Source organism: Esox lucius, chromosome 4 (assembly GCF_011004845.1).
Source record: "Esox lucius isolate fEsoLuc1 chromosome 4, fEsoLuc1.pri, whole genome shotgun sequence".
Classification (NCBI taxonomy): Eukaryota; Metazoa; Chordata; class Actinopteri; order Esociformes; family Esocidae; genus Esox; species Esox lucius.
Window position 1 is genome coordinate 32,183,433 of NC_047572.1, and position 24,300 is coordinate 32,207,732.

Sequence of the window (24,300 nt, forward strand, 5' to 3'; positions counted from 1 at the left end):
GGAGATTTGTGGGATGCACATCCAGGGCACAAAGCTCCCGTTCCACCACATCCCAAAGATGCTCTATTGGGTTGAGATCTGGTGACTGTGGGGGCCATTTCAGTACAGTGAACTCATTGTCATGTTCAAGAAACCAATTTGAAATGATTCGAGCTTTGTGACATTATCCTGCTGGAAGTAGCCATCAGAGGATGGGTACATGGTGGTCATAAAGGGATGGACATGGTCAGAAACAATGCTCAGGTAGGCTGTGGCATTTAAATGATGCCCAATTGGTACTAAGGGGCCTAAAATGTGCCAAGAAAACATCCCCCACACCATTACACCACCACCAGCCTGCACAGTGGTAACAAGGCATGATGGATCCATGTTTTCATTCTGTTTACGCCAAATTCTGACTCTACCATCTGAATGTCTCAACAGAAATCGAGACTCATCAGACCAGGCAACATTCTTCCAGTCTTCAACTGTCCAATTTTGGTGAGCTCGTGCAAATTGTAGCCTCTTTTTCCTATTTGTAGTGGAGATGAGTGGTACCCGGTGGGGTCTTCTGCTGTTGTAGCCCACCCGCCTCAAGGTTGTGCGTGTTGTGGCTTCACAAATGCTTTGCTGCATACCTCGGTTGTAACGAGTGGTTATTTCAGTCAAAGTTGCTCTTCTATCAGCTTGAATCAGTCGGCCCATTCTCCTCTGACCTCTAGCATCAACAAGACATTTTTGCCCACAGTACTGCCGCATATTGGATGTTTTTCCCTTTTCACACCATTCTTTGTAAACCCTAGAAATGGTTGTGCGTGAAAATCCCAGTAACTGAGCAGATTGTGAAATACTCAGACCGGCCCGTCTGGCACCAACAACCATGCCACGCTCAAAATTGCTTAAATCACATTTCTTTCCCATTCTGACATTCAGTTTGGAGTTCAGGAGATTGTCTTGACCAGGACCACACCCCTAAATGCATTGAAGCAACTGCCATGTGATTGGTTGATTAGATAATTACATTCATGAGAAATTGAACAGGTGTTCCAAATAATCCTTTAGGTGAGTGTATATACACATACACACACTCTTTGGGTACTATATATATATATATATATATATATATATATACATACACACATACATACATACATACATATACACAGCTCCAGAAAAATTAAGAGACCACTGCACCTTTTTCTTTCCTTTCCAAAAAAGTCAAAAAGGAAGGTTTTGAGTGAGGAACAGAAGGGTTAAAATTAAGAGACTACTGCAAATTGAATGTTCCTCACTCAAAACTTTCCTTTTCAACTTTTTTGGAAGTGCAGTGGTCTCAATTTTTTCCAGAGCTGTGTGTATGTATATATATATATACACACACATATCCATACATACATACACTCAACAAAATTATAAATGCAACACTTTTGTTTTTGTCCCAATTTATCATGAGCTGAACTCAAAGATCTAAGACTTTCTCTATGTACACAAAAGGCCTATTTCTCTCAAATATTGTTTTTTTGATTAATCGCTATGTTTTTCAAAACAAGACGTCTGAAAGAAAAGGAGTGTGTGCCACAAAATAATTTGGATCAATCTACCGATTGCTTCCACAATGAAACATTAAGGTGGCGCCAGATTAGAAACAACCGCAGTCGCCTTCACAACCGCCAGTGCCAGGCATGCTTGCCTATCCCGTGGTCTTGCCTATCCCATCGTCCGGCGGGCGGGGGTGAACCTGCTGTAGATCCGACAGATTGTCTGCCTTATGATACGTTTGCTAAAGGTTAGGTACCATATCATATTATGCTACTACTGCCTGCCGTGGTATACAATGTAACATCAAATATAGGCTTATTTGCATATCGAGGTTAAAGTGCGTCTGAGGATGAGTGGTATGTTGTTGGCGACTGGTTTAAAGTGAATGTCTTATTTCAGTATGTTGGGGTTATCGGTAGCCTAATTGTTTTTAATATGTAACGGAGTTGCTCCAAGTAGGCGTACTATGCAATATACGATGCAAGTCGTCAAATACATTTAGTAAATATGTAGAACAAACGCCTAGGCCTATCCTCCCCAAAAACTCTGGTTACGCCCCTGGTTTAATTTATGGAGTGTTCTTGTAAAATGCAGATGAAGGCACATATAATGTTCAATAATTTATGAAAGACACCTATGCAATGACCCTGTCTCCATGTTAAGGTCTTGCAACGAGATTCATCATCCCGAAATCCACATGGAGTTGAAAAGTAGGCTTAACCTGCCTAATTTGAATAACACCTGCCTGGACTTCCTGTAAGGAACGTCAGATCCTACGTGTGTGTTGTTCGAAACCTGTGGGCCTGCGTTCAACAACAACTGAGGCGGTGCCCGGTGAAAATTGAGTTTTATTCTTCGTCCGAAATTTTAACGTATACGATTATATTAATCGTGTCTTGAGTTATTATCGGAGTTTCTTATGTTTTAAGTCACTTTACCGATACGTGTTCACAACTGCCTTTGTTTTATTAGCCTGCTTCCGGAAAAAGCCACAACACACACACATACACAGGTAAGGAAACTAGTTTCGGTCATGTTCTATTCATGATCGTGTTACATTTTGGGTGTATTCTCACCCCCTCACAAATTTAGCTTGAGTATATAAATATAGTTAAGCCAAACATATTCGAAACAATTAAAGGTAATTATCTTGTGGGGGTTACATTTTTGAATTATTAAAGGTGAGACGCGTATCGCCTAGAAGTTTCTGTTTTACAGAGCTCGGCGTTCAGTATCAGGTCTGGTGATTTTAGGAGACCCGGGCAGGCTACCATGAAGTCATGAAATGTTTTGGAGGGTTATCAGGTGTTAGGTGTGGAAGAAAAACACATACTGGAATAAGGAACGTTTGTTTCGGTTGTTAACCTCCACAAGTTGTCAGTGTCAGTGAATTATTTATGGTTTGTAAACAATAGACCAGCCCTCTGCGATAGGTTCTCCGTGGTTCGACAGCCAGTGTCACGCATGTGGAGTGGCAAGAGTTTTAGTAAATGACGTGGAATTATAGTATATAATATAATTCTATTTTATAGTATCAAAGCCATATCACGATGAAGAATGAATATAAATGGAAGTAGAAAGTAGGCTAAGTATTGTCAATAAAATATACTTTTAAACCTAAATATAAGCTATTGCTTTGGTGGAAGTTCAGAAAGTACTTTTTGATCTAGACTACTAGCTGACCTTTTTGTCAGAGCTTTGTTAGCTCCTCACCATGGGAAATTGGTATTATGTTTCCCAGGAGACAAAGAGATTATTTGTGTAAAATGAATAATTTTCTCATGAGTATATAACCCAGAGGTAGGCGATCCAGGTATTACTTGACACATTTTGGGTGACAGTTCGCTTCATATTTATGTGCAAGAGTTCCCCAGTAGTTTGAATTAATGTTCTGTACAGAGGGGTTATGTATCCCACTTACCCCTGACCATCACTCTGGCATTATGGAACCAGGAACCTCAGTGCATTTCATAATTTTATTCTGTCCATCTTTGGTTGGTCTTTGACCATCTGAGTGAACATGAGATGTTAACTTTACTGGTGGGAATCCCTAAAGAAAAAACACCCCGATGAGGCAAGGCAAAGTGTGTGTTGCTGTGCCATCCACCCTTCGCTAGCAGCAAGCCTATGTGGATGTAGTCTTGTTGAGCTGAAACTACCCACAATGCAAACCGTGCAAATGAAAAGCTGAGGAAATGGTGGCGATTCGGTTCTATTACCTGAAAGTGATTTGATTGACTTCAGTGAGGTGTTCACTTTAATTGCCATTGTCAATTAGCGACCCAGAGAGTCATCTGGGTCTCTGTCAGTCCTGTGAGTTACTGCTTTACATACACATCGATGCCTAGACTGCAATACGATGTAACAATGTGACCAAGCATGTTATGAAAACATTGAAATCAACTTATGTCAGAATCTCATTATGAATATTAAGTATGAACTATATAAAGCCCCTAGTCTTTTCCTTGTTTTAAACATAAATTGAACATGTATTTATTGCACTGTGAAAATAAGTATAATATTTGGAGCTGTCAGTGTTGCATGATGATACATTTATGTAGATTTTCTTCGTCAATGTCCTTGTCTGCTCTGGAACATTCCTTTCATCAGATTTCAAACTTCACAGGACTGTTCAGTACTAAACAGTTCAACGTCACCTTGCCAAAATGCCAACGTGGGGTTTTACCGCTGCTGTCAAAGTCTTTCTAATCCAAGTTAGCCTAGTAATTGACAATTATGAAGACTATTTAAATACCTCTGAACATTTTTCCAATATGTTTTCTCCTAGCTATTTGCTCAGGCATTAGAAACCATATTTAAAAAAAATATATAGTCAACATTGATATGTTTAAACTTTAAAGCTTGATGGGCGATTCCATGCAAGGTGGACACGATTAGCCAAAAATACTATGAGTAATTTTCAAATGAAACCATATTCCCTATTGCCCTTAAACACAATTCACAATCACCGTTACTCGTATAGTAAATTTACACACACACAATTTACTCTAATGTAGCCCAATGCCTTTAATCCATTCACATCCTTGTATTGTATTTAGTACAAAAGTAAAAGGCCCCACTAAACAAATTCTTTATGGTTTAAATACATATAATTTATTAAAAATTTTTTTAGTTTAAATGTACTAAAGCACATGTGTTTTGGTATACATTTGAGAAGGAAATTTGAATGGCACATTTCTGAATAACATTGTTTTAAAGCGTGTATTATTGTTAGTTAACCTGATTAATGTCCAAATTGGCTAAATATTTGATTTGATTCATTGTACTCTGAAGTACTACCATTTCAGTAACCATACTATATTTTGTTTTGGGACAAATAGGATTACCTTTTTGTAATCTTTAAATACACTTTTAAATAATCTGTTGTTTATTAAACAGACATTATTTTCCCCCATGACAAAAAATTGCACAAAATGGCGGTATTAAACAAAACATTGGTGATGGGCTGCATTGTTTTTTTTCTCCAGAATGTGGAATAGTGGTTCACGGGAACAAACCAAAGCTGTACATTTCTGACATTTTGGTATTTCCCAAGAAATTGCGTGGAAGCCTTGTTTTGAATTCTTTGCACCCTGCTGCCTCTGAACTTAACCGATCCTGCCGTCCGCGCTTCAGGACTGTCTTCTTCAATTAGTAACGGGATAACAGTCTGAGGTAACCATTGCAAAATGTTAATCCTCAGACAACAGTGTCTTTGCGGATTTCAGTACGTGCTTTGGGCCATTGTCTTTCTCCATGATCCACTGCTGACAGGTTTCAGCCTCCTGGCAGAGGCAGCCAGGTTTTAATGCCTAAATATCCTGGTAATTGGTGAGGGTCATAATGCCACTGACCCAGTGAGCGATGGAAACGAACCCAACACATTGTTGGATGACAAAAATTCAGCTTTGAAAGGAACAGAAAAGCGGGTTGTCTAAGCAGGTTGTCTGGGGTCTAAACGGGTTGTCTGGGGTCTAAACGGGTTGTCTGGGGTCTAAACGGGTTGTCTGGGGTCTAAACGGGTTGTCTGGGGTCTAAACGGGTTGTCTGGGGTCTAAACGGGTTGTCTGGGGTCTAAACGGGTTGTCTGGGGTCTAAACGGGTTGTCTGGGGTCTAAGCGGGTTGTCTGGGGTCTAAGCGGGTTGTCTGGGGTCTAAGCGGGTTGTCTGGGGTCTAAGCGGGTTGTCTGGGGTCTAAGCGGGTTGTCTGGGGTCTAAACGGGTTGTCTGGGGTCTAAACGGGTTGTATTCATGTCTCTGACTTGTCTGTCATTGGAACTGGTTCACTCTTCCTCATTGATGATGACATGACTGTTGCCTGCTGGAAGAATGCTTAAGTGTATGTATCTTATCGGCTCGGGATAAGATACATACACTTGCTGATCAAATAAATGATCAAATAAATGACACATTTCAAGCACAAAGGACCCTTCCACCCTGTCTTTATGCAATAATCACTGCTCCACGCTCTCCTATTAAACATTTATAGACTGCGTGCTTTTGCTGGTGGCAAATATGCATATCGAAGATTCCAAGGAATGTTTTTCAGACTGCTCTCTGTCGTGGCAGGGCAAGTCTGAAAATGAGTGCTGATAAGAAGCCATTCCAGACCAGTCTGTACACAGAATTCCAAGACACAGTTGTCCCTGAGTTCATGTAGAGCCGTGCTGCTAGGTCCTGTGGGTTCACTCCTAAATGGGGCAGAACTTTAGTGGTTCTTGCTCCGCTCTGCTACAGGATCCGTGACCCATATCCATTACAAGACGAGCGATCACTTGAGTCAAGGCACTGAGAGAACAGACTATTTGGTTTCATGTGTGTATGGATTTGCGTGTGTGTGTGGGTAATTGCTCCGCCCGGGGTTTGGCCACGGTGTCTTGCATGCGCTAGTGTGACGTCAGCACTCCGGATCCTCCTCTCTCCTCTACCTCTCCCCTCCACCCCTCCTCTCTCCTCAGGCTGAACGCCTCTCCTCTTTCCCTCTCCTCCCTTCATCTCCCCGGGCTGAACGCCTTTTCCTTCCTCTGCTGGGCTGTCCTTTGCCTCGTCACGCCGCTCCCCCTCAGCCTGCCTCAGTGCAGGGATGGGACACGTTGTTTCCCTGACTGTGTGCCGGCCGGGGGGAACGGAGCTCTAGTTTCAGGAACGCTGCAGGCAGCCTGCGCTGCTGTCAGGTCTGACTTTGTTTGCGAGGGCAGGCGCCCGTTCCAGGCTCGCAACAACATTGGGGATCGGCATTGCGGGTGAGTGGGACAAAGCTAAATGACAAACGAGATAATGAGTCTGCTCATTTACCGTCCTGACCTCTAGATTGGGGGGAGGTGGTGGTGGTGGGGGGGGGCTAGGGTTGATAAATGTAGGGATTCTGCTCTGCATTTTGTTCTCCAGCTGAGTATTTGTCATGCGAAAGGGTGACACGCAAACACAGCATCAATGTTGGTTAGGTCAACTGCAGTGTTGTTGTTTGTTTTCTAATGCTTGTTTTATTGGTAGAGGTGAGATGGTGGGTGATTCAGAGAAAGGTGTGTTGTCCTGAAGCCAAAGATATCTAAATCAGTAGACCACCCTGGGCTAACACTTTGTGTGTCGTACGATTCATTTGACAATTGTTGATTAAACATGCTCCTTCTCTTTCGATGTGTGGAGTAAGTTGCCAGACGTTTTGGTGAAGAATGCATTCATAATCAGCCTCCTCTACAGTGAGGGACTTAGTGGAGAGATTAGAAACGTCGTAGAGGAATGGAACCTTTACTGATTGGTGCGAGGGGGTCATTAGTGATGGGGATTGCATTTCTGCCCGGTTCATTTAAAGTTCTCATGCTCCCCCCTCCCCACCCAAGCCTTTGTTCCTGCCCATTAGCGCAAGTTCAATAAGTCCTTTTTCTCTACTTTCTCGCCTCATTTCTGTGGTGGTTTATCCTTTTTAATGAAGCGAACAGTGACATGCAGCCGGAAGGAGAATTCCTTCGGTCCCTCAGGAAACTGGCTGAGAGGAAACAGCTGTGGCTGGCCGCTACATTGTTGCCACTCTGGAATAACTTTGTGTCATTTCCTGTGTGGCCGGCGGTTATGAGCTGGAAAAGTTCCAACTTATATGCAGACCTCTTTGTCCTCCTCTCAACAGAAACCCAAGATGAAAATGTGAGGAGCAGAACCACGGTGGATCAGGGTTCCTAACTTCCCCTCTCAGCAGATTCGGTCGGGAACGTTTGCCCCCTAAGCACGCCTTTCCTGGGGGGGTCAACAGCAGGACAAAAGGAAGTTGGACTTGCTAGATAGGCATCCTGACCTTTAGCCATGACCGAGCCCAAGGTTGGCATCAGTGGCGTCAGTGGCGGCAGTGCCGGCCTGACATGGGCAAAGATGTGCAAGGAGTGTGGCCAGCAGCACGAGGGCGGCCCGGAGAACCACCTGTACGAGTACCAGGACGATGTGGACGACGAGCTGGTGTGCCACATCTGCCTGCAGCCGCTGCTAAGGCCCGTGGACACGCCGTGCGGACACACCTACTGCTACGAGTGCCTCAGCAGTTTCCTGAAGGAGCAGGACTTCTGCCCCGTGGACCGCCAGCGCCTGCAGCTCAGCCAGTGCCGGCCGTCCAGCCTGCTGGTCCGGAACCTGCTGGACAAGCTGACCGTGGTCTGCCCGCACCGCGCCGACTGCCAGCAGGAGATGCAGCGCTGCCAGCTGCAGCCACACCTGCAGAACAGGTGAGGGGGATGGGGGGGTTGTCCCGGGCGGGGGGCTTGTGGGGCGTTGGGCTGTGCAGAACACATCTGGTTGTTTTTCTGACGTTACACTCGATGTCCGCTTTGCAAGAAGCCAAAAACAAAAGCTACTGTTTACTAAATATTTGTCAGGTTTATTTTTTTCCTTTCATGTTCGAACTTAGTAACGGGTACACATGAGTCTCAGGTGTTCTTTACCTGACCTTTGACATTAGCCATTCAGATGAACGTTGGGAGTTAGATTGCGGATTAGTCTTCCCTTTCCTTGCCTGGCCATTGTGGTGCTTATCATCTTAGTGGTTAGGTAGCTAGCAGTGACTCATTCAGTGGTGGCTGAAGGTTGTGTTGTGCTAGCTGCGCACGCTGTAGCCGTCCACGCAGTGCAAACAGACCGAAGGCAAAGTTCAGATGCTCGGGCCGACGGCAGCAGTGGCTCTGTGATTTCATCATAAACAACCTGTACCTTCTCAGACTGTCTGCAGTGCAGTAAAAGAGCCTCTTCATCTGCATATCACTCCCTCTCTCCCCTGACTCCCTCACCAGTCACCAGGTTTCTCACCTTCTTCCTGAAGTTATTGATCATAATCCCTGTTAAAATGTGTTTGACGGAGCAGGGCAGTGCTTCTCCGGTATGTATAGATATAAATATAGTAGAGTTGTTGGGCAGGATATTAGGTCAGGGTGAGTTAAGGACATTGGGCTGGATTTCAACCCATACTGTCTCTGGCCTCGATTCAGTGTCTTCAGAAAGTACCCGGACTCTCATTTTCTCCACATTCTATGTCATATTGAATTTATAATTGATAAAAAAGCAAAAAAATTAAAGAAACTAGCCTCTGAACTACAGGACTCCCTGTATCTTTGACCTCTGATCTACAGGCCACCACGCTCCCTGTAGTTGTGACCTCTGGCCTACAGGCCACCACGCTCCCTGTAGCTGTGACCTCTGACCTACAGGCCACCACGCTCCCTGTAGCTGTGACCTCTGGCCTACAGGCCACCACGCTCCCTGTAGCTGTGACCTCTGGCCTACAGGCCACCACGCTCCCTGTAGCTGTGACCTCTGACCTACAGGCCACCACGCTCCCTGTAGCTGTGACCTCTGACCTACAGGCCACCACGCTCCCTGTAGCTGTGACCTCTGACCTACAGGCCACCACGCTCCCTGTAGCTGTGACCTCTGACCCACACCTTTGTCTGGGCTGTTGAATGTTGACCTTACCCTCCCTCCTCCCTCAGATGTCCTGCTTTCAGAAAGATGAGGGAGGAGGCAGAGAGGAGGAAGCGACCCTCCTGGAATGAGCAGAAGGGGCACAGGGGTGAGGTGGAGTTGGGTGCCGACCCCAAACACCCCCCTTCCATGACCCGCACCCCCACCCGAGGCCTTCTGCCCGACCCGGGCCTCATCAACCCGGCCTTTGATGAAAGCGAGGATGGTAAGATGTCGTGCGCCACTCTTTCCACGTCACCCCACAGAGACGGCACTCTGACGTTGCTGCGCCCCAGGCTGATTCCAGCTGTGTGACGACGTTAGCCGTGAGCTCGCGTGGTACAATTGGAAGGTTTAGGAAACACCCAGAAGAGATTTAGGTAAAGCCCAGATCCCCTGTCTGGAAAGAAGCTGTCATCGTTGGGGGAGGACGACTGTTTCTGAAGTGGTTCATTTATCCTGGGACTTTGTATTTCAGACACTTGGGCCAAATCATCGTCTGTAACTTCAGAACGTGTATCAACCTAACCTCTGTCTGGTCTAGCTTCAGAACGCCTCGAGGCATTTTGTAATCCAGTAGCGTGGAACGAGGTCCATAAAAAAAAGTTACCTTGCCGCTTTAGATCATTATCACAGAAATGATTACCTCATTGTGAGTTTCCATTGAAGTGGCTGCCTCTTGCCCTAGTTTATTCAAAACCGTGTGTGTGTGTGTGTGTGTGTGTGTGTGTGTGTGTGTGTGTGTGTGTGTGACCCTGTGCCTCCATGTCTGCCCCCTGCTCCCCCATCAGAGACCCCCCTGCGGTCCAGCCTGGTGGCCGAGGCCAACGTGGTGGAGATCATCCGTGAGGAACAGGACGAGGAGTTGGGCCTGCGTATTGTGGGAGGCAAGGACACGCCCCTGGGCAACATAGTCATCCAGGAGATCGTTCCTGACTCACTAGCTGGCCGCGACGGAAGACTGGCCCCGGGGGACCACGTTCTGGAGGCGAGTAGACATGGAGGATACTAGGTCTTCTAGCCTCTCTCCACCTGGCCGTTCAGTTGACTCCGGCGACTGCTGCTGTCCGCTTCCAAATGACCACCTTTGGCAATGGTATTGGCTGTACTTTGTGGAGACTGTGCTTGTTAAGAAGTGTCGGTCTATCCTGACGTTATATTTAACACAAACGTCTTTGAGTTGGTATTATTTCCCGCAGTAAATAGAGGTGTTCAGGATGAGCCGGTCTCTGGCTGCATGTTAAAAGGCACCGCAGAGATCTTATTGTTTAAGAAGCAGGTCACATGAAAGAGTGAAATTCGCTGGTGAATTATCAAAGATTCAGGCTAATCCGCTTCTTCTGGAAGACCAAAGTTCACATGACAGACAGGCTGGTTCCTTAATGTTTTATTTTCTTGGACAGAAAGTGCTGATTTCAACACCCAGCATGGTAACCTCTAAGCTTGTTTTTCCACGTTGTGATTGGTCCAAAAGTCTGAGGCAGGATACATGTCGTTGAAGGTGTCTTCTGGTCATGTCCACTGAAGGGCACGTCTCTCACTGTCAGTCCTGTCATCATAGTGTGGTTGTGGTTTGGTTGACTTTAGCCTCTTTGTTGTTGTTGTTGTTGTTCTCGCAAATGTCTTGCTCCCTCTCTCCTCCTCCTCCTCCTCCTTAAGGTTAGGGTTAGGGTTAAGATTAGGGCAAGGGAGCATGCAATTTCTATTTTCTGGTCCCCATGAGGATAACCATACAAACTTTGTGTGTGTGTGTCAGGGAGGGGATATTGCGTTCTTAGTTTGTCGAAGTTGATTCTTCCTATACCTTTGTTGAGTTTTTGCACTGATTGTGTAGGGTTTCTCTTGGACACGCATTTTAAAGCAAGAATACTGTACCAATTTTATTTATGACATTTTGTATTAGATGTCGATATGATGTCAGAAGACAATGCATCAACGGACATTAGTGGAGGCGACTGATTTGTGGATGTCGTCGATAAGGGCACATCTTTCACTGTTATTAATGTTGTAGGTCTATGCTGGTATTGATTTTTGTATTTGTTAAAACAGTGGTGTCAACAGGTTTGAATGCCGTGAGGTAAAGCCAAAGAAAATATTTCACCAAATGAAATCAATGAGAGGAAGTGTAGTTGCACCTCTTTCCTTTGACCTAAGAGGAGGATGTATCCTCCATCCATTAGTTCAGGGACCAGCCCAGAACTGTGGGCACGGTGTGCATATTACATCCATCAGCTGAATCCGTGGCGGTGTCATTGATGTTGTGTAGTTTCCAGGTGAATGACGTCAGCCTGGCATCGTTGATTGATGGTGTGTTGTTTCCAGGTGAATGACGTCAGCCTGGCATCGTTGATTGATGGTGTGTAGTTTCCAGGTGAATGACGTCAGCCTGGCATCGTTGATTGATGGTGTGTTGTTTCCAGGTGAATGACGTCAGCCTGGCATCGTTGATTGATGTTGTTTCCAGGTGTATGACGTCAGCCTGGCATCGTTGATTGATGGTGTGTTGTTTCCAGGTGAATGACGTCAGCCTGGCATCGTTGATTGATGGTGTGTTGTTTCCAGGTGTATGACGTCAGCCTGGCATCGTTGATTGATGGTGTGTTGTTTCCAGGTGAATGACGTCAGCCTGGCATCGTTGATTGATGGTGTGTTGTTTCCAGGTGAATGATGTCAGCCTGGCATCGTTGATTGATGGTGTGTTGTTTCCAGGTGAATGATGTCAGCCTGGCATCGTTGATTGATGGTGTGTAGTTTCCAGGTGTATGATGTCAGCCTGGCATCGTTGATTGATGGTGTGTTGTTTCCAGGTGAATGACGTCAGCCTGGCATCTATCCCGCATGGTCGGGCGATCTCCGTGTTGCGCCGACCATGTCCCCAGCTCAGACTCGTTGTCATGCAGGAGAAGGGCTTCAACCCCCGTCACCCACCACGCCCCGGCCTGGAGCACCACCCGGCCTCCTCCACTGCCTCCCACGGTGTGGCACAGAATCGGGGCACTGTGATCCAGGTGACGCTGGTGAAGAGGGACCGCTCGGAGCCGCTTGGCATCAAACTGATCCGTAAGTCGGAAGAGACAGGAGTGTTCATCCTGGACCTGTTGGCGGGGGGTCTTGCGGCCCGGGACGGGAAACTACGCAACAACGACAAGGTGCTCGCCATCAACGGACAGGACCTGAGACACGGCACCCCAGAGAGCGCAGCGCAGACCATACAGGTAGGGCTTCAGTAGACCATACAGGTAGGGCTTCAGTAGACCATACAGGTAGGGCTTCAGTAGACCATACAGGTAGGGCTTCAGTAGACCATACAGGTAGGGCTTCGGTAGACCATACAGGTGGGGCTTCGGTGGACTGGTTCCAGGTGGAGCTTCGGTAGACTGGTTCCAGGTGGAGCTTCGGTAGACTGGTTCCAGGTGGAGCTTCGGTAGACTGGTTCCAGGTGGAGCTTCGGTAGACTGGTTCCAGGTGGAGCTTTGGTAGACTGGTTCCAGCACTACCATTCCAAGGAGACCCAATGACAAGAAATTATGGAAATAGTATTGGATGTTAATGTTTGTCGGTAGATGTTCCTGTTATATACTTGTTTGGCTGTGTACTGAATGTGAGAACTGAAGTGTATATATGTGTGTGCGTGCGTGCGTGCAGGCCAGTGAGGTGCGGGTGAACTTTGTGGTGATGAGGCAGCTGGAACCTCAAGAAGAGGGGGTCAGTGGTGGGGAGTGGCAGAGTCGAGGCGTCAGGAGAGCTCCAGAACCACAGTACTTCAGACGCCAGTCCTCTTACATCAAGGTAAATGTCCTCCTCTGACATTCACAACCTCTGCTGAGTAGACCTGCCGTGGTGACCTGCTCTCACTTGGTGCCAAGCCCCCGACTTAAAGATTTAGGGTGGGGTTTGCGGGTCAACGCGTTATGTGCTGCGAAAACTCTGCGTGTTGTGCTATTCGAATAGCAATGTGTATCATTTTCTTAGTCTTCGGCTTCTCATAATGGTTTTCATCCGATCTAACAAAAATCTAATTAAAATAAAGCAACAGTAAAGGGAAGCAAAGACTCACAACAGAAAGAGTTGGAACAACCAAAGTTGGCTCAGAAGTACGGAGCGTTTTTTATAATTTTATGACCAGAAAATGTTTTCCTCCTCCCTCCCCGCCGGAGCCCCTCCTGACGTCCTTGGAATTAAACGTATAGTTGAAACGGGAACGTCTGGAGCCAACATTAGCATAAATCATCGGTGTAGCCCTGGTACCACGGTAAAGCACCAGTGGAAATGCGGCATAAGTGTCAGTGCCAGCACATGCCCAGAGTCGTGTTTACATAATGTGAAGGTAATCATGTCACCAAAGTCACAGCCCAGCCCCCTGTCACCAGCCTGGGCCACCTAGCACGTCCACAGAAGCCCTCCTCACTCAGGACGGAGGTGAAAGGAGCCTTGGGAGCGGAGGGAGACGCGCTTTTCCCTGGTCCAAAGATAAAAGCCCTTCTCCTGAGGCCTGCTGATCAAAAGGCCTGGGGTGCTGCCTTGCTAGGGCCATTACCACGTTCTGTTTGTTTGTTACTCTGGGTGGCAGAGGATCAAAGCTGGTGACAGTTAGCTTTCGCCTGCAGAGCCCAAGCACTTAGTGCTGCCTGGGGGAGGGTTGCCTGCTGGGGGAGGAAGAGGGAGGGCTTTTCTCCTCCCACTTTCATTCCCCCAACTCCCTCTGAGGGGTTACAGACTACTCACATAGAGAGGGGGAAAAACAAGGAAGCTGGCACAAGCTGTAGATTTCAACACGTGCTCTCTACTACGAGAGGCAAGTGTCGATCATTGCACATTACCTCTGGGTCTCCAGCTGCAGACGATATGCTGCCTCACATTTGTTTGGACAAGCAGTTCTTTCAGAAAATAATCAATTAAGTCACGGGATCCTTCTCACTTGAAGGAATTGGTGGAGGATAATGAGCTGCTCACCTCAGAAGGAATGTAAATTCGGTCGGATTGTACATGTTTTTGTTAAGACTAGTCTTCTCTTTTGGAGGACAAAATGTATTATTGTCGTTCTGCTCTTAAGAGCATGAAGCACGTCTGAAGAAAAAGTCTCCTGTGCGCTCCTCAGTGTAAATGTTTCTCCCCTGGGTGTAACCAGGATCCTCCAGCAGGCTTCTCCAGCCAGGAGAAGACCGTGAGCCTGAAGAAGGAGCCCAAGCTCTCACTGGGCATCACCATTGCTGGTGGGAGGGACTGCCGCAATCGCCTGCCAGTCTACATCACCAGTGTCCAGCCTGTTGGCTGCCTGCATCGAGACGGCACAATTATGACAGGTACAGCCGGGAAGTCGGTTTTAGGAGTTTCCCAACCCTGGTCCCGGGGACCCCAAGGGGGACACGTTTTTGTTTTCGCCCCCAGCACTCACACACCTGATTCAAATTAAAGACTTGATGATAGGCTGATTATGTCAAGTGTAAAAGTGGTAGGGCAACATTTGGCTTTGCAGGCCCCTACTGCAGCAAAAAGTGTCTCCATTGTTTCTGTTGCCCAGGTGATGTTCTGCTGAGCATCAACGGCGTGGATCTGACCCAGCTGACCTACAACGAGGCGGTGTCGGTTCTGAAGGCTCAGACGGCCCAAACCCAGGTGGTCCTCAAAGTCCTCCAGACCATCTCCGAGGAGCCCGAGGACGAGAGGGAGGCTGCTTTGGATGACGCCGAGCCTGTGCAAAAGCCAAGGGATGATGACTGGGCCCCGCTGTGGACTCGCTGGCTCGGCCTGCCCAGGTAAAACACGTCTCTTGTTGACGTGACGAGTAGCGCTGGTGCCCCATGACAACGTCACCGGACAATACTGACAAAATGTAACGCTCACACAAGCTGTTGTGCTCATGAAATCACACTGACCCTCCAGAGGTCATCATTTGTTCACTTCCTGTCCTCCCGACAGTCCCATTCACTGGTGCCGTGACATCGTGTTGCTGAAGACCAATCAGGAGAGCTGGGGCTTCAGCATCGTGGGCGGCTACGAGGAGAGCAACGGACAGCAGCCGTTCTTCATCAAGACCATAGTGCCTGGTACCCCCGCCCACTTTGACGGACGCCTCAAGTAAGTTGCCTTACCTGTGTGATGGTGAACCTGTGTGATGGTGAACCTGTGTGATGGTGAACCTGTGTGATGGTGAACCTCCGTCAGTATCATAGCAGGGTGATGGAATGGACAGATGGAAACGTTTTGGTGAGCTTGCTTGGTTCTTTGCCTGCTTCCCTCAATGTCTGCTCTCACCCTCCTCAAAGTGCTAGCAGAGATGGAGACCGCCTGTGGTCATGAGGCCTTAAAGCTGTAAGAATGAGGCCCTGAAACCGCTCTACTACCGCCACATTTGTCTGTGCGTTTGGTGTTCTGAACCAGCTACAGAGATGTTCCTAAAGAGCTTGATTGTTAGTCGGCAAGTTCAATCAGGTGCATTCGCTCTGGTACATATGAAATAGATGGGACAGCGCAGGGGGGGTGGAAACATAGAACAGTGGGGGGTGGGCATGGAACAGCGGGTGGGGGGGGTCAGTACAGGTCCTTGGTCATCCCCTGTTCCCTAACTGATCCGTCTGTGTTCCAGGTGTGGGGATGAGATTGTGGCTGTGAACGGCGCCACCACAGTGGGCATGAACAACTCTTCCCTCATCCCCATGCTCAAACTGCAGAAGAATAAAGTCACACTGACAGTGGTTTCCTGGCCAGGCAGCTTGGTCTGAACATGGCCTCGCCCCCCAGCCTTGCCACCAGCCTGTTGTCTGCACACACAACGCACTCGAATCACATGAAGACATTCTTGGTAAAGTTCATTTTCACTAGATAGCCTGGTGTGGATTGTCTGTCAGCGCCTCGCCCCCCCAAGCTGACCAGTGGGACCGAATTCCATGTTTTAATGTAGGTTGTTGAGGTTGTGGATAGTGAAATGGCAGTTTGCTGTGTGGCTGAGTGAACAAATTGGGTAAATCATGGTAGCAGGTGCATCTGTAATGAACTATTTAAAGGTAAGCTGGAAGGACCTTTTTGTGTTTTTAGAAGGAATGTTTTACTCTGTTCTGAAAGCATTGTGCATACATTTTCAGATTTAGCTGGCCTGTTCATTTTATGTTTAATTTGCCCACATTCGTTACATGATTATCTGGAGAAAAGGTCTACTGATTTTATACCTGTATTCTGGGTACCAAGGCCTTGTTTTTCCCGTTATTCCACAGTTGATCAAGACAATATATTTAATATAGGTTAGGAAAGGGGAACAATGTACAAAGATGCCAAAGTCACTTATCCTGTCCTGTCCAACACAGTTGCCTTTTGTTTTGTACCATTTAGATGAACAGATACTGTTGTTTTATCCTCATACAGATGTTATAGAGTCTGAATGATTTATTTCCTAACTGTGCTGATTCGTCTCTTTAATTAATAACATGTTATTAGTTTCATTTAGGTGCCTTGTACATGTTGAAGGACAAATCAGAGAAATAACTTGCCTTACTTTCCATTAAACCAAAAATGCTTTTTTTTAGAGATGCAATGGAAGCCCTCTAGAAGATCAACCCTTCAGTTTGGTTAAATGCACGCAATTATATCCTTGTAATTGACCATCCAGTTTCATATGTTGTAAATCCTCTGTGAATAATACTGCATTGGTGTTCTGTGTCTTTTTTTTTACACGATAATATCCCTGACAGCATCTCAGAAAGGCAGTGAAAGGCAGTGAGGTTCTGTGCTGAGGTAAAGGGGTGAGTGTTCTCAAGTCTGGCAGCTCAGTGTATCCATCCATGGCCTCTTAGCCGCCTGGTCCTGAGCGGGTTTTATGCTCTCCCTAAGCATCTGTTGTTGGTACCCTGGCCTCTGGCAGTACTGGGGGGGGGCAGAAATCTGGGATCTGGCGGTTGTGAGCGGATGAGGGGGAGGCAAGTCACCACAGGACTGTTTTTGGGTGGAATGTAAGACAACGGGAGAGAAACTCCAGATCATCCTGTCTAGCAACGGTTGAGGACTCCATTCAGTCGTCGTGGAAAATCTGATTTAAAAAAAAAAGGTGTTTTTTTTTTATTACCTTTTGTAAAATGTCCACCTGGGGAGTCTGGCACTTGCGAAGGATGTTGAAGCCATCCGCCTATAACATCGTCATCCTACTGCAGAATCCCAAGACCAGCAGAAACAGAATCAACACGGATAGCTTCAATAATGTTTATTCTGAATATCGGCCCACACTTGCTTTTTCCGTCCCGTACCGGGATCAGTATAATGGTGAATGAATATGGGTCAGGTTTAATTCATAAAAGACAATGACTGAAAAGTGACCGAGTAACAAAATGGACTGACAGTCCCACTGTATACGTCTTATTCACACACCTTGGCTTCCCTCCTGGTGCACAAGTCTGCCCCCTGGAGGACAGGGAGGAGAGACCCGGTCACCTGTCCCCAAGTCTTGGTATGGTGCTACACTGTCAAGGAAACCCGTTGTGTGAGACAATTGGGAGGATGCTACACGTTAAACAACCCCGCGATATTCCTTTAGCTTGGGAGAACGCCTGCTACAGTGACCCACTGAGGAAACAACTTCCCTGGATCGCTACTTTGACAGCACAATGTGAGCAATAAACCGAAGAACAAAAGGGGCTCTATAAAGCTACCCTTCATTCATTACAATAAAGCTCCAGTGGATGTAGGGGGGGGGGGGGGGGGCTGGTATAGTAACCTATTTGATTTTGGGCACAAACTTCATAGCCAAGGCCTTACTGTGAAATTACTGGTTAATTACGGAGTTTTCCTTTCTGGAGTTTAACAAATGTGTCAGGTAATTACCGGCCATCTTGTTAAGTTAAAAATGTAACACCTTGTAAAACATAAATAGCCACATTTTAGTTGCAGGTTCTGGCCCAAGCATGTTGCCAGAGGTCAGTATAACTTCAGTGACACAGCGATGTACCGTGAGGCGCTGAAGTAAACATGTCGGAAGTTAACATCAGCTTGTGTTGGACAAACCTGGAGACTAAGGAAAAATAAAAATGAATTTCAGTTTTCCACGTGGGAATTGAATTGTCATAACGAACATTTACAAGAACTCTGTAACAGGGGCCAATACTGGGGATGTGGTTCAGGGCTCTCCATTATAAGCTACAAGTGAGCAGATGTCCATCCAAGCCTCTCTGACTATGGTTAATCTATCTTTTGACAGGCACTGTAACAGCTGACTCTGGGCTATAACAAAAAGAGAAGGAAACAACACTTAACTGCATACAGAGTTACAAACAAAAATATGTCATGTATTCTGGGCTGTATTTGCTTTTTAACACAACCAAACGAGGACAAAACACTAATGGGGAAAATACAAAACTATAAAATTAACACTAAAACCAAGCTGCATGAAAACGATTGACAAAACAAAATAACACTGACGTGCAAAGTTTCCAACTGTACACAATAAATCAAAAAGCAGTCATTACACGTTCAAATGGAACACACTGACCTCCTAAGTTGGCGACGGTAACATGCACCCTTTGTGTCATTGTAAAACTAGTCAACCGTCTTCTGAAATCTGGACATTTTCAATCAGCTCAAGTGCATTGTTCAGTCCTAACTGGCATCACGTACATTGTAATTATTACATATGGCTAAGAATAGGTGAACAGACCTAAGTTAACTGAAAAAGCAACATATTTAGAAACAAAACTATGGTAGAGCCATATAGAGGCAAAATGAAACATCTACACACTGTAAACAATAGCCTCCAAACATATTTACAGGTTTAGTTGTTTTGAAGTTTCCCTGTACAGAGGGAAAGTTTCAAAGTGGAGAATAAATCCATGATGCCGACTGGAACTGTGTGTTTGGCAAACTCCGCCATCTCATCTGTTTCTAGTCAAAAAGATTTGAGGAGTAGCCCCGAAAAACTGCATTTGAGCTTGCTGAACTACAAAATGCTTGTACCCCTGTATTATATGTAACATGGTATATTTGTTTTACATAAGGCAAGGATGTTTAACGAAGGGTCCAATTCTTTCCAGAGCGCATGATACACCACACAGGCTCGAACGATGACAGCTCTTTGGGCTAAATGCACTTTTTCAACAGTATAATTTCTTTAAATCGCTAGAAAAAAACAAGTATTGGGAGTGCAACAAAGGGAGGACTGTTCTACTGTATCAGGAAATGTGCAAAGTCTGCTCTAAAGCAAAGTGACAGTGTTGCAGTTTCTAATGTACAAGGTACAGGGAGATTTACAGGACGTGGAGACAACAGTGTAGACCCTTATTCCAACATATATACAAGGCACTAAGAACGGGAGTCAAGGGCCACGTTGAAGGTCTCCCAAAAGCCTTCTCAGTCCGGTCGGAATATCGGATATTTGGGTAGGAATTCTATAAGAATAACCTGTGGAGGAAAAGGTTTGTATGTTTTATTGGGACACTCTCAGCATTCCGATCTTTAGGTTAGGTGTGATTTGACCTCGTAACACTTAGAGTGACTCTCGCCAACTTATTCAAGCCACGTGTGAATGTGTCATACTCACATATTCCATCATATTGCTGCCTTCACATTTCCTTTTGCTGAGTTTCCAGTGTAGGCCCAGCTGAAGAGAAGAGGTGAAAGTGAGGACAACACACACACACACACACACACAGTCTGGTTAGCAAATCTGTCTGAGATAGGAAAGCCTTTAAACTAGGTCTGGCTGGGGTCAGGTAGTGGCCAGACTGACCAGCTTCCTTTATGCTTCTGCTACTAGCTGTCACTCACTGCTCAGGGACAACATTAACATAGCTTTTTACTGCTGTCTTTAGAGGTCTGAGCAGCCTCTGTCTACTAGTTCACAAGATCAGACGAAAGTAGCTCGGAGGGAAATAGGCTCTAAGGGTTAAAGTTTACATAACGAGTTAACCTCTCGTTTGTCCCAAACTTGCTACTTTAACATCGCCTAACATTTTATAGCTGACACCACCGTTCTAGTTCATGCTATTTGTTCTTACCTTGTGATATAATCGGTTGTTTTCCCATTCTAACAACTTCTGAATAGATCTTCTGGTCTGTTGGTAAAGGAGCACAAGCACAGAGAGGCCAGGCCATTAGGCAGCCCAACCCATTCAGAAACACGTATCGCTCCTACAACGAGCCTTGTGGCCAATGACTCCAAAACGGGTTACTGGACAGTTAAAACGGGTTACTGGACAGTTAAAACGGGTTACTAACTGGACAGTTAAAACGGGTTACTAACTGGACAGTTAAAACGGGTTACTAACTGGACAGTTAAAACGGGTTACTAACTGGACAGTTAAAACGGGTTACTAACTGGACAGTTAAAACGGGTTACTAACTGGACAGTTAAAACGGGTTACTAACTGGACAGTTAAAGCATGAAAAGACATTGTCAAGCAGCCTGTGCAGCCCGAAGAACCCCAAGCCAGGAGGGCATATACGGGACGAGAAGAAATGTGGTTGTCGGCGACATTGATGTTCCTGCGTCTGGTCTGTGGGAACTATATGAAGCTGTTATGGGACAACGAAACACTGCAGAGACCTAGAATCCATGCTGTGAATTCAAGCTGTTCTGAACCGGTACAAGACAGGCGGACCTAATAAATTGTCCATTGAACATGTGCACATTCACGATTAAAATATTTGGTAAAACTTTATTTGAAAGGTCCTAGACTATTGATAACATATAGACTATCCAATTAAAGGTTATCAGAGGTCTAGATGATCTACTAACCCCTTATCTCAATCTTAATTAATATTCTAAAACCCAACCAACACCTTAGCAAGCATTAGCTTACTGACAGATAGTTTCTTGCTAGTATAACTATCTGTAGGCCATCTCAAAATGAATTGTAAACAAATCTTTTTCTAGTGATTTTCTTGACTTCACACCTTTACTCTGACAATAAAAGGAACCACAGTACTACAAAGAGACATTTATGGACTGACCTTCACTCTTCACCAGCTTGTAATTTCCACTCTGTTGTCAAAAACACTGGGTTGAGGCACCACTTCAGTGACAGACCCTTCACTTGAACCGGGCCTCAGTGTTGCAGTGTCAAATTTTTAACACACGCAAGCACGAACACACCCAGGTTTTCACTACTTCCCACGTCCCACCAATATGCACAGACAGGGGCAACGACTGATTGTTCAGATTCAGTTAGGCAGAGAGGGACCGCTCAGCACAGAGGGACCGCTCAGCACAGATCAGGCTGACAGACTTACTCTTTTGTTGAGGCATATTACAGGCCACAGGCTGAAGCCGACTGTACAGCAACAGCACAGGCAGCCGCAGAGGAGCCATCTCACATTGACAGGCAGATTCTTCTTCAGGCAAGCGTTCACTCTACTGATGCTGGTTTTAAACTCCTCAGGAGCCACCTGGAAAGGAACAGGGAAGAGGAGGACAGGGACAAAGAATGCGTCTTTAATTCATTTATTTTTCTTTCACTTCTAATTCTCTCTCAGACAAATAAGATTCTAATATATGTTAAATAATTGTTTTCTTAAAAAATATTTTCATCACATCCGAAAGGGAAAGTAGAACAGAGTACTGCTTAGTTGTTTAAAAGAGACAACACTGTAGTCTGCAGGATCAAAGCGCCTTAGAAAACAAACCGGTAGCCTAGATATTTGTAGATGCTTTCCAGAGATCAGATGAGATCTCCCACCAGTACGCCTATAACTTGCTAACCAAGCTCTTGTCTCTCCACAACAGAGAGGACTAAAGGGAGAGATAAGCTCAGGCCTGTGGCAGTGGCCCATTCCTCTCAGGGTCTGTACGCCGTAAAACCGGGGTCGTAATCTTTTATGACAGGATGCAAAGGTCTCTTTGCAAACAGCGAAAAACCTTAGAATAAGGGCCTGTTGATCTGCACCCTTCAATCATCATAATTGTGACCTCTTACATCAGCTGTCACCCTGGGTCACAATACTGAAGGGACCTTTTATTGCCCGGCACTTCCCTCTGCCTGCTCTTACCCCTAAAGCCTTTTTTGTTGCAGTGTCCGACCCAGGAAGCCACCCTTCTTGTGCATGGCACAGTCTTTATTTCATTATTTTATCACCTGGAGCTGTGTCCCCGCAAACACTGGGATCCAAACCAACTGGGCTCCAAAGACGGCTTACTCATTGACAGAGTTTCCCTTCAGCTTTGGAAGCAGAGCGGTGTGTTGCTTGAAATGCATCACCATCAGATCAAAACCACTTAAGAGACTTGAAAGAGGTAATTCAAGGATGGCCTGATTTGTCAAAGGCCAAACAGAACAATGGAGCCGCAATAAGAGCTTATATTGCTTAATTCACATCCCAGTTCAAATCAGTTGATGTGCCTGGTACAAGTCATTGCATTGGTTGAAGTGCATGAGGAGATACTGTCAAATTTAAACTACTGTACCTTTCCCGTGAGAACTGAGGGAAACTCAGTGTCAAATTTGTTGCTCAAGCCAAACCTGTCAAATAGAAGAATATAAATGGTAATGATATTATCCATAAAACAGTACTGTATTGTATATGGAGTGGAATCAGACACTTTGTACTCTACAAATAAAATAAATACTTATGAAAAGACATCTCTACAGAAAGCAGCAGTAAACTCAACGTTGTACATTGCCATTCAGTAAAGAATGTGCATTTGACTAATATATTATTGTGTTAACATTAGGAAAAGCAGTGATACGGTGAAGTGTTCACTGCTGTGAGTTGAGAGCCAGCATTGTAAACACTAGAAGCTACGGGTGGTAAAGTAGCATGTAAAACTTGCTGAAAATAATGTTTCTATAGCCACCATTGGATGAAGCTACCTAGCATAGATATGTTGAATATCATACGAATATTGTTTATGGATAAATAGCTGGTTTGCAGGAACCCAGACAAGACTAACGTTTGCTGTATGTAGTTAGCGAGCTTGCATAACTAGCAGGCTCACGTTAACTCTTATACCATAAAGCAGGATAACAGGCTCGCAACGGATAACTATAAACCCGAGAATAAAGTACACAGTTACTTTACCAAAAAGTAGACCGTTACTGTCAAGGCCAAGTAACGTAGTACTTCATAGCATGCATTGTTGTTAGCTAGCAGGCTAGCAAGCTAATGAGGCAGAACATCATAGGGGGTAATGACTGCAGCGTTAACATTAACGTTGAATTGCTTACACGGTAATGTGTCCGGCCCCTCGCATAATCACAGGTTCTGGGCAATATCTAACAAGGTGTTCTTCACTCACTACACGTTCATCTTCTTCGTCTAACTCATAAATGGTATCAAAGTCCGCCATGTTGGGTAGTAAGACGCTCATGACGTCTCCGTAACTGCCAGGATGACATCAACAAGCTATGACTCATATGCAATGATTTATTGTATGTCATCACGCAAATGCCATTCTAAAGGAGAGCACTATTGGTTCATACAAATTCTGCTTATGCACAATGCTGTCCTGGGCTACGGGAAAGCATAGACCAACCAACCAATTAATACATTTGGAATCTTTTCTGAAGACCATAGGCTTAGCTTAACAGTAGTTTGTAAAATATATATATATATATATTTTTGTGGATAAATAAATACAGCTCTGTCTCAAAAGGCTGTGTGGTTCTACGTTTTATGATACCTTTTATGATGACTTTTTAATCAGCGTATCCCTGCACTAAATCACTGCTGAACACTAGCCGAGCCGGGCAACTTCAGCCGTGGGACGATTTTTGTTGTAAGTTATGTTCGTAAGACCGGAATAAAACTGGCCTAGAATTAAAATATTGCAGCAAAATGTCACAAATAGGATATAGATACTTTATAATTTGATTATATCTGATGTCATTTGAGACTGTTTTAGTGACTGTTTAAGAAACCAACTAATGGAAC

At 45.5% G+C, this 24,300-nt stretch overlaps 2 protein-coding genes across 4 annotated transcripts; one reads left to right on the top strand and one right to left on the bottom strand.

Moving 5' to 3' along the window:
• The first annotated feature begins 1,679 nt into the window (after positions 1 to 1,679).
• On the top strand, positions 1,680 to 17,094 carry lnx2b (ligand of numb-protein X 2b). 3 transcript variants are annotated; one of them, XM_034291819.1, is made up of 10 exons: positions 1,680 to 1,765; positions 7,643 to 8,228; positions 9,486 to 9,682; positions 10,248 to 10,444; positions 12,264 to 12,671; positions 13,102 to 13,245; positions 14,585 to 14,759; positions 14,978 to 15,212; positions 15,376 to 15,534; positions 16,043 to 17,094. In XM_034291819.1, the coding sequence occupies exons 2-10, from the start codon at positions 7,816 to 7,818 to the stop codon at positions 16,176 to 16,178; spliced, it is 2,064 nt and encodes a 687-aa protein (XP_034147710.1). In that variant the 5' UTR covers positions 1,680 to 1,765; positions 7,643 to 7,815; the 3' UTR covers positions 16,179 to 17,094. The 3 variants fall into 3 exon arrangements, with proteins under 3 accessions (XP_034147710.1, XP_034147708.1, XP_034147709.1); XM_034291817.1 differs by lacking the exon at positions 1,680 to 1,765 and adding an exon at positions 2,275 to 2,530; XM_034291818.1 differs by lacking the exon at positions 1,680 to 1,765 and adding an exon at positions 6,496 to 6,761.
• A 538-nt stretch (positions 17,095 to 17,632) lies between these two features.
• On the bottom strand, positions 17,633 to 23,758 carry chic1 (cysteine-rich hydrophobic domain 1). Its single transcript, XM_010902826.4, has 6 exons — positions 23,595 to 23,758; positions 22,835 to 22,889; positions 21,664 to 21,819; positions 20,430 to 20,486; positions 19,973 to 20,032; positions 17,633 to 19,833 (listed from the first exon to the last, which is right to left on the bottom strand). The coding sequence occupies exons 1-6, from the start codon at positions 23,735 to 23,737 to the stop codon at positions 19,783 to 19,785; spliced, it is 522 nt and encodes a 173-aa protein (XP_010901128.1). The 5' UTR covers positions 23,738 to 23,758; the 3' UTR covers positions 17,633 to 19,782.
• Positions 23,759 to 24,300: the final 542 nt, after the last annotated feature.

Excerpts from the sequence above, each read along its gene's own strand:
- chic1 (XM_010902826.4), bottom strand. The coding sequence starts at position 23,737 with ATGAGCGTCTTACTACCCAACATGGCGGACTTTGATACCATTTATGAG. Across the intron at positions 21,820-22,834 it reads CCTCAGTTCTCACGGGAAAG|GTGGCTCCTGAGGAGTTTAA; the intron begins GTACAGTAGTTT and ends GTTCCTTTCCAG. Across the intron at positions 20,487-21,663 it reads TAATATGCCTCAACAAAAGA|ACCAGAAGATCTATTCAGAA; the intron begins GTAAGTCTGTCA and ends CTTTACCAACAG.
- lnx2b (XM_034291819.1), top strand. The coding sequence starts at position 7,816 with ATGACCGAGCCCAAGGTTGGCATCAGTGGCGTCAGTGGCGGCAGTGCC. Across the intron at positions 15,213-15,375 it reads CGCTGGCTCGGCCTGCCCAG|TCCCATTCACTGGTGCCGTG; the intron begins GTAAAACACGTC and ends TCCTCCCGACAG. Across the intron at positions 15,535-16,042 it reads CACTTTGACGGACGCCTCAA|GTGTGGGGATGAGATTGTGG; the intron begins GTAAGTTGCCTT and ends TCTGTGTTCCAG.